The following is a 10057-nucleotide window of genomic DNA, read 5'->3' as shown; positions in this document are numbered from 1 at the left end:
ATTGTTTTTAAGTTACATAAATTCAGTTGGAAACTGATCATAAATCTTTAGTTGTCCATATTTGTCACATTGTAACCATCAATGTCAGAGTATTAATTTTGGTTTCATGTCACAAACCAATACAAAACATCCATGGCATTCAATATTTTTATGAGTAGAATAAAAATAAGGCCTGCATTCTGTCCTCTTTTCTATGATGCCACTTAAAGGGGCACTATAATGTATTCTTCAGGCACACAGTGCCATTTAATAGTACAATCAAGTAACTGTCGTACCTTCATATAACACATTTTTTGACTTTGATGGCTTAAAATTGATTTTTGTCTCTTTAAGAACATCCTGCCCTGTCTAACACTCTCTATTCAATACATCATCACAACAATCCCTTTCTATTATCCAGTTTACAACCATTTTAAGGAGTGTTGGGCTGAGATGTAGTTTATGCGATACACTCAGAAAACACGCAGTTCCACAAGGTGTTTGGCAATTAATGCTGCCACTAGTCTGGTGGAGCTTTCACGAGCTTTCGCTCTGTGAGGCTAACGCTTGGCTGGAGACTGCAGCTCAATGGAGGAACTTTGTGGAAACAGGCAGCACTTTGTGAGAGAAAGTACCACCAGAGATTCATGGATTTCTTAAACATATATTAAAGAACCAAAGCAACACTGCAGGTGCTTTATTGATGAGGGAATAACATTATAACATGATGGTAAAATGGTAAATAGCTTGTACGTACATGGTGCCTTATTGGGACCTGGTTCACATTACATTCTCATTCACCCATTCACACACACATTCACATGCTGATGGTGGCAAGTTACTGGATGGTAGTCACACCTGCCCTAGGGCAGTCTGACAGAGGCAAGGCTGTCATGGTTCTCTGACCACCAGCAGGCACGGTGAGTGAAGTGTCTATATTTTACCCTGAACCCTTTCCGCCCTTTAAGAATATCTAGAGAAAACATCTTCCTTCAGACTTCACCTAAAAAGTAATAGAGTCCTCCAGTGAGTTAGTAATCAAAATCAATGTTAAGGCTATGTAATTATTAATAATTATGATTAATAATGTATTATCAATGAAATTATTAATAAAGTTAAAGGGGGTTGGAAGTGTTCTGTAAAATCAACTTTTCTGAGCTTTATGTCATGTTGTAATGTTTTTCCCTTATCAAATACCTTGCTTTGATTCTTTCATGCATGTTTGAGAAATCCCCATGGCAGCCATTCGGAGGTGCCTAAACGCTCGCAGCTACAGTCTCCAAGCCGAGCCTTTGCCTCACAGAGCACCCCTCTCCCTCGCCTCCCCCGCTCTGCTCACCCAGCCTCTCACCCGTGTGTCTCTGTGAGAGGCTGGGCATCAAAAGACAGCCCTTATCTATTCAGCTCTGGTTTTATTGGAGGGTTGAGTTCTTATCTGTGACGTCTGATGCAATAATGCTGAGGAATGTGATTCAATCAATCTGTGGATAAAATGGAAACCCAACAGGTGTGTAACTTGATCTCAACATAAATTTGCCTGTTCTGTGAAGTCCCTTGAGCGTCTTTCTAGAACATTACTAAACAAATAGCATCAGGAAGATCAAGATAACCAGCTGGCAGGTCAGAGATAAAGGCTTGTAGGAGTTTAAAGCAGGCTGATTCTTTCTTTTTTTTTTTGTAAAATCTTTTACAAACCATGTTTCATTTTCATTCCTGGTTGCAATTATAGAGTAGTTTATGTTGGACCGTGGAATAAAAGTTTCTGTTAAAAACACACAATAACAAAAGCATGAAAAGTTCAAAGGGTTTGAATACTTTTGCAAAGCACTGCGCATTCATATACGCATGAGCCTCTTTGCTTCATTGAAGTTTAATAACTGATTTCACGTAAATGAAAAGCAAAATTAAAGTAACTCAACCTGGCAGCAGCAAATGAAACTATCTGACATTCAGGGACATGCATTTGGTCCTGTTTTGCATGTCACATGCAAACCAAAACAAATTTTTGAAATGGATACGCACACACTGTCAATACTTTGTAAAAGCTTTCATTATACATTTTTGTGGTATGTCTGTACAAACTTTGCTCATCTAGAGACTGAAATTTGCTTATTCTTTTTATCACAGCCGTTATTGCATAGTCAGGTGCTGAACACAGTGTAGCCTTTTTTTTTTGCATTGCTAGGAGTTTATCATGTTTCAAGTAGAAATGTACAAATGATCACAGCTTATGTTACTTTGTCTGAGCTAATCTACCTCAATTAACAGCAAAAATGACCAATCAGGAAATCCTTTCGTAGTAATTGCAACAGGCAAGAGCTAAAAATGATCCTTTGTTGGCTTCACTTGTAGTTTCATATACTACTGTCTGTGGCATCTTATTATCTTTTCCATTGACACTAATAGCCTGAAACATGTCAAATATAACCTAATATCCCTTGATATGATATTGAAAAGCTTTAATCACGACAAAGCAATCCTTTGATTAAAGATTACATGGTCTGAAAACAAACCAAGACATGAACTTTCTCCAGCCTTTATCAGGTGCACCCATTCATCTGCTTGTTGGTTGCCAATCACTAGGTGGTCTCTGCTACAGGGTCATACAGGTTATGCAATCCTCAGACTTGCAAGCATCGGTGACAATGAATGTTTTGTCCCCAAAGGACACCTTGTAGACGGGAAAAGCTGGGACCAAACTGTCCAAACTGCAGATGGCTGCAGATCAAAAACTTTAACAATCTTAACAAAAGGCCGTCACATTTCTTCACTGCGACCCAGTTAGGTGGATGCCCACAAAATTAGATTAGGAACATGGAGACCCTCTTTTATGAGATCTTTTCTTCGGGTGTTTGGACAAAGTGGACAAAGGAAGGAAATCTGTGGTTTGATCCAGTAAGTCTGGACGCCTCTAAGGGAGGAGAGAAAGGAGGAGACTGGAGGTCTGCGCCGAATCTGACGTCAGGATCAGTCTGCAAAGATAAGCCGTGGGGCTCAACATTAACTACAGAGTCCATCCTTTCCAGGGAGGTGCTGGATATCAGAAGGGTTCTGGTGCAAAGTCTGGCGCAGATCCGACACTATGAGGGCAGCAGATCAGAGCCGCGGTCTTCAGCCTCTCCACTGAACCGTCAAAAAGAGAAAATGGGAAGTGCGAGTGAAGACCTGCTCGTCACACTCCAGATCTTGCCCGGCTTCTTCTCCAACTGTCTCTTTCTGGCTCTGTACGACTCCGTAGTACTGGTGAAGCGCGTCGTGACCCTACTGAGCCGGTCGCACTCCGCCGGCTGCGGAGAGTGGCGCCGCATGCTGACATCCGAGGGGCTGCGCTCCATCTGGAACGGCTTCCTGCTGGACGCCTACAAACAGGTAAGACTCCTGACCCGGGTCCGGATCGCTCTCTGTGGTGATGCACTACGCACAAGTTGTTTCAGCCTTCAGGTTTGTGGTAGCGACACAGTAGCCAAAACGCCGCGGAAATTTCAGTTCTTCTTACACAAAGTTTAAAGGGTTTTAAAAAAATAATATTATGAGTCATCCTGATAAGATAATACAAGATTTTTATTTTTTATTTTTATGGAACGGTTAAAGATTATGTTAAACTATGCTGATTTTAATCTGCGTTTTTAATGCAGTTACCTGGAACATAGCCTAGTTTCCTCACCAATAGCTTTATTGACTCGGTGTAGTTTTGTATCCTGATAAAATCTACAAATTTGAATCTTATGTTGTAAAAAGTTCATCTTAACCACCCTCCCACCTTCTTCATGTTGTAGACCTTCTGCTAATTAACCTCATTGTTTGTGATATGTCTGTAATTATTGCTTCCTGCTTTTTGTATTGTGTATTCTAGAGACCAAAGGCAAACAATTCAGCATTAGTTTTATCATCAAACAACTCTCTTGAGTTTCATTATCTCATCAATTGAAGATTTACAGTTATGCTTGATAAATTAAAAAAATGGATTGCAATGAGGCTCGTTTGTCAGATTAAAAGTAAAATAACTTATGGAGGTGCTAAAGATAATTTTCATTAAGCCCACATTTCTCTACTACATATGTCTTTATTGGGCTGACGCAATATTCTAATTTTAATGTTATCAGTTTTTTTATCAGAACAGTCATAATTATCATAGATAAACATGGCTTGAAAACAGTCAGTATGTTGTTAATTTATATTCACTAAGTGCGTCACTTAGTGATGAGAGATTAACCACATACTGACTAATGTTTGTTAGCCAGTAAGTGTTTCATTTAGTGAATTGAGGTACTAGTAAATGAACTTTTAAATATTAAAATTTACTAAATATGACTGCATCAGATATGGGCATCGGCCACAGTTAAAGTTCACCCAACTTTTCAGATATAATAGTAATATGCTGGACATGAATGTCTGGCGCTTGAAATATGGTATTTTCCTAAATTTTGGGTCCTAGCAGTCCTTTGCAGCTGTGCAATTACACACACTGATATTCCATGATGACTATGATACTGTGCAACTCTCCTCTTAATTATCCCCCTCTAGCTCAATGACTGTTTAGGGTCTTTGTTCTGCTCAATGACAAAATTTCACTCCTACATCCAATTTTACAGTTTCTAACTTCATCCATGTTCCTACCATTACCTGTCCTCAGCATCCAAACAGCATGATGTTACCACCACCATGTTTCATTGTGGAGATTTCTGCCAAACAGCGTTTTGCATGTTGGCCAGGCAGTTCAATTTTCATCTTCTCTGAGCAGAGCACGTTCTTGCACATATTTGTGGTGTTCCCCACATGGCATGTGGCAAACTGCAAACAAGCCATCTTATAGCATTCTTGAAGGAATGACTTTGAATGACTCAGAGCTATGACAGATGCCCAAAGCGTGACATATTTTATTACCTGAACCTCCTTCAATCTTCTTCACGTCTTTATTTGGACATATCTGATGTGTTCCTTTATTTTTATGGCATTGTTCTCTGGCAAACTTCACAAAACAGCTGGATTTAAACTGAGATTAAATTACACACAGGTGGACTCTATTTTCTAATTAGATTACTTTTAAAGGAAATTATTTGCGGTGGATTTTATGTAGGGGTCTCAGAGTAAAAAGAGCTGTATACAAGTCCATGTCAAACTTTTAAGATGTTGAATTAAAAGTTATGGAACCAATTATGTGCTACCTTGGTGTTGATCTAGCACATGCATTTCTATGAAAATTCACTAAAATTTGTGATTGTGGCATGACAAAGTATTGAGAACACTCTGTATATGCAGTGTTTTTTCTTAACCCAGAACAGATTCATATCCATAATGCAAAAAAAGTATTTATTACACATAAACAATGATCCATTTCTGTATTCAGTCCAGTTCATTCCACTCTGTGTTTGAACTGAACTTTAGCCTGAACATAGTGTTCTATGGAATGAGAACATTGAGAATCTTTTGAGCCTGTAATGTTAAGGGCATCCTGGTTTGAATGTTAATAAACGCTTTTGCAAGGCACTGTAATATGGGTATTTTAATCAGTTTCTCAACTTTGAAACACTCACAATAAGGTCTGTTAATCACGTGTTGTGTGATTAACAGACCACACAACATGACACTACTTTTTAAGCATCAGTATTGTTTGTCATGATGACAGGTTTAGTTTGAACTCTTAATCATTACCATAAATCCAGATATTCTCAAGCAGGATACATCTTAAAACTTACCCTTAGCATATTTTAAAAGTGTTAGGGTTTTTATTTGTGTGAAGCCCTTTCCAGTTACTCCACTGACACCATAAAGCCCATTTAACCTTTTAGCACTTCCAGATCATGGAATGCCACATCTGGAATTTTATTGTAAACACAAGTGCTGAACCTTTTTTATTTAAAGCAGTCAACTTAAGCACATCCTTCTCTGTGAACCTAAACAGTCACAAAAACCATTCCTTAAAGAATTTTAGCATATTCTGAGCTCACTGTAAAAACACAAAATCTTACCAAGTATTTGTAGTCTAGTCTCTAGTGCAAATATCTTAATGCATTGAAATAAGACAAGTCAAAATTACAAATAAATTTTCGGAAGAGTACTTTACTTATGGGAAAAATGCGTTCTTAGAAGCAAAATAATCTGACAGTGGAACTAGTACCTTTTCATCAATAGCAAAGAATTATTATTTTTACTATGAACATCTAGCCATGGCACAATGAAGCCCCGCAGCTTTTTGACAGTGGAAACCGCTATACAAACACAGTCCATGTACTTTTTTCTGCTGCAGTGGAGGATTTCACATCTGGATACATCAAATCAACGTCATAGTTTCCACTGGTCTAATTTCCATCCCTTGTGATTGCAGCAGTTTTTTCTCATCTCAGCTTCCCTACATTGTGGTTTCTTTGTACAGGTTTTCCCACGAAGGTCTGTTTTAGCCATTCTCAAATAAATTCCTTTCCGGAATTGACTGACTTTTATTGAATGTTAAATATCTTCATAAAACCTACAGGAATACACTTTATCTGTCCATCCAACCACTCATTCTCTTCCTCTAAATTAAGATCAAATCATAGTAGTAATAGGCCCAGCAGGTAAACCCAGACATTTTCCAGCTCATTTTGGTGGATCCCAATGAATCCTGATGTCACAAGGAGTTATAGTTCCTCAAATAAGTGTTGGCTCTAACCCAAGGTTGACTCACCCAGTGGAACATACTTGGACCACCTCTGCTAACACCTTTGGAGGAGCTTCTAATTTCAGCTCTAAAGCAGGAATGTTCAACTTGAGTTGTCAAGTCTCCTTGTCCAACATGCTTTAGATTACTGCCTGTACCAACACAGGTGTTGGGAATGGCCAAATAATTTCTTCGGCATTTCATCAAGCTCTGCAGAAGCCTGTTGTTGAACCATTTTAGATGTGATGAATTAAATGTCAAAAACATAACCAACACTGGCAATAGTGGCCTGAAACAAGACATTATTGTTCTGAGGCAAAGCCCGGTCACCCTCCAGAGGAACATCATTTTATCTTCCTGTATCCAGGATCTTGTTCCTGTAGTCATGATCCACATCTCATAACAATAGCTAATTGCACTATTAATTCCATGGATTCATATTTTAGTTCAGCTTCTTCTCAACTAAAAGGTAGATACTCCAATATGTGACACAAGTGAGACCTAAACAGTGTTCAAAGACCTAAACAGTGTTCAAAACACTGCAGTGAAATAGTGTAAGTGTAATACAGGCCTATGATCACACAGAATAGGATTGAATCAGAGACTGTTGTCTATAAGAAATAAATATTAGTATTTGTACCTCCTCAGGTGAAACTTGGCTGTGAGGCACCAAACTCCAAGGTGGTGAAGGTTCCTGATGGACCTCGGTGGAGCAGCACTGTTGTCCCATATGGGTCAAGGATCCAGACTGGAGGTGAATGTCGCCTTCTGGATTTCGAGTCATCAGATCGCCCTCTGGTGGTGAACTTTGGCTCGGCCACCTGACCCCCATTCATCAGCCACTTGCCTGCCTTCCGGCAGCTTGTGGAGGACTTTAGCGACGTGGCTGATTTCCTGTTGGTCTATATTGATGAGGCCCATCCTGCCGATGGCTGGGTGGCCCCTCCCATGGGGCCCTGTTCTTTCAGTTTCCGAAAACACCAGAACCTTGAGGAGAGAATAGGAGCTGCACGCCAACTCATCGATCACTTTTCCCTACCGCCACAGTGCCAGCTAGTGGCCGACTGCATGGATAACAATGCCAACGTGGCTTACGGGGTGGCAAATGAACGAGTCTGCATAGTGCACCAAAGGAAGATCGCCTACCTAGGAGGAAAGGGACCATTTTTCTACAACCTGAAGGATGTGAGGCAGTGGCTGGAACAGAGTTACGGCAGACGGTAGGAGTTATGAATGACATGACAGAGGACACATGAAAACAGAGCCTCTTGGCTTTGTATAAGGTAAACTGAAAAAAGTTTGTCATAAAGATCTCAGCCATTGGGCTCTAAACAACTATTTTCTGGAACTGCAGAGCACTTTTTTTGTTTTCATACACACCAAGTGTGTTTTGTCCGCGTTTGTACCGATTTGCTGCTGAAAAACATGTTTTAAGAAGAAAAACACTAATTTCCAAATTTGAAAATATTTAAAAAAGATTTTGTGATTATTTTTAGAAGGATTGTATATTTTTTACATCTTTGTTAGATGTTTTTTGCACTATTCCAACAAAACAACTTTCATCTGCACCTTTACCTTCTTGGTTTTCCATGCAGGACATGCTACAGCATTGTTCTCAATCATGTTTTGATATAAAATCAAAATAGATTTAATGTGGCAGAAATTTGACTCAATGTGGCCTTTTCTTTTCATTCCATTGTTATTTTAAATGGGGTTCTTTCTTACAATAACTGCATGCAGAGGACATTATTCCATTGTTTAAAAAAAATTCTAGCTCAGGGCCATAGGTCTTCATTGTTTCTCTGTATTTTATTTCCTAGTTCCACTACTTTAATACCACCTCAGGGATTCAGGATGGTAATTGTGTACTTTTGGTTTCATTCCATGTGAGCTTAACTAAAACATAAAGCCCAGCTTTAATCTTATCTGGCAATTAAAACTTTCCTCCAGCTGACATGATGCTTTGCCGTGTTCACTAACATTTAGAAACACTTCTACCTGCCTTGCTGTTTTGGAGAGATTTACACAGGTTGAATTATGCAGAAAGTTCAGGCTTTTGAAATACCTCAATACTGAGAATTATATTTGGACTAGACTTGATTATGAGGATCACCTTAAAAAAGCTGTTTGTAATTGGCATTATTTAGGCATGACAAAAGCCATTGGTACATTTACTCATCAGTTATAGGTTGTACCACATTTTTATTTGACTAAGGGGCTCCTTTTAAATTATTTGTCTTTTGACTGATTTCTGGGGGTTTGGAAAGAGATTTGGTTGAATTTTGGAATTACAGCATTACATTAAGGTAGATCCAACTTACCACTTTGTAACATTTCAACAGTGGACGAAGACATTGCTGCGGCGCAAAAATCCGTCTAAAAGTAGGTGATCTTTACAGGGTGTTGGTGAGGCCAGGCAAGCATGAAGAAGTGAGTGTACTCCCTGTTAGAGAAGAATGGATCACGGAAAGTCATGGAGGGTTTTGAGCATGCATTCAAAAAGTGAACAGAAGCAGATTTTTCAGTTAACATGGTGGACATTTGTAGCTTGTGTTTTATGCCAAGTAAAACCCAAAATGCCATTGGTATTTAGGTGATGGACATCAAATATAAAGTTTAACATAAGTTCTTTAGAATAACTTTAAAGGATGATATATATATATATTTATTTCCTACCAGATCTTTTTACTGCCCCTGTGAATTCAGTGCTGAGCCTTTATGATGATGAATTGAGTTGTCCCAGATCTACTTCCCCCTACTCCTGTTTTCAGCTAACAATGGTCTCCAGGAATATTTTTAGTTTCATAAGGGAATTCACTGGGACTTAAGGTGCTGGGGTATTTATTTGAGCAGTCTTTTTGCATTTGCTGTGTGGCACATATTGATTTAACCAAGGCATGATGATTGGGACAAGATATAGTGTATTGCTCTACTACCTAAATCCTTATCATTGATTGAATAAAATGGCTTTGTACTGGATGTCAGACACAGCTTTAGAAAAAAAAAACACGTTAGTCTGGAAAGATTACACTAAAAACATTTAAAAACAGGTGTGTTTTAAAGATACACCAATACATTTGATCCAAAGATTATAAATGTTCAAGGTTTCACACAGATTAGCTAAAAAGAAGTCAGGATTTTAAATTTATTTATTACAGGCAACATAGCTAACAACTCTTTAGTCTAAAAACGCAGGTACTTTGATTCATTGTTATTGAATTTACTATACATCTGATAAAAGTTCATGACATATGCTACAATTCTTAAATGGGGTTAATATTTTTCTTCCAAAATTCTGTATTGGGTTCCATGCTACAATCACTATCAAAAAGTGCTATTTTTGTGTTTTGCAGTTCTCAGAATTAGCAGGTGAGGCCATAAAGAAAACTAGAAATCAGTATCAGTCAGAAAAATCTGATTGGTCCAGCTTTTATTCTTATC

General features: G+C 38.6%; 1 protein-coding gene across 1 annotated transcript; it reads left to right on the top strand.

The window, feature by feature from the left end:
• Positions 1-2807: 2807 nt before the first annotated feature.
• On the top strand, positions 2808-9747 carry dio2 (iodothyronine deiodinase 2). The gene is made up of 2 exons (XM_005797728.2): positions 2808-3348; positions 7265-9747. Exons 1-2 carry the CDS (start codon positions 3124-3126, stop codon positions 7838-7840), a joined length of 801 nt encoding a protein of 266 aa, XP_005797785.2. The 5' UTR covers positions 2808-3123; the 3' UTR covers positions 7841-9747.
• The last annotated feature ends 310 nt before the right edge of the window (positions 9748-10057 follow it).

Source organism: Xiphophorus maculatus, chromosome 19 (genome assembly GCF_002775205.1).
Source record: "Xiphophorus maculatus strain JP 163 A chromosome 19, X_maculatus-5.0-male, whole genome shotgun sequence".
NCBI lineage: Eukaryota > Metazoa > Chordata > Actinopteri > Cyprinodontiformes > Poeciliidae > Xiphophorus > Xiphophorus maculatus.
Note: the sequence above shows the minus strand (reverse complement) of the source record. Positions and strands in the feature narration are given on the sequence as shown.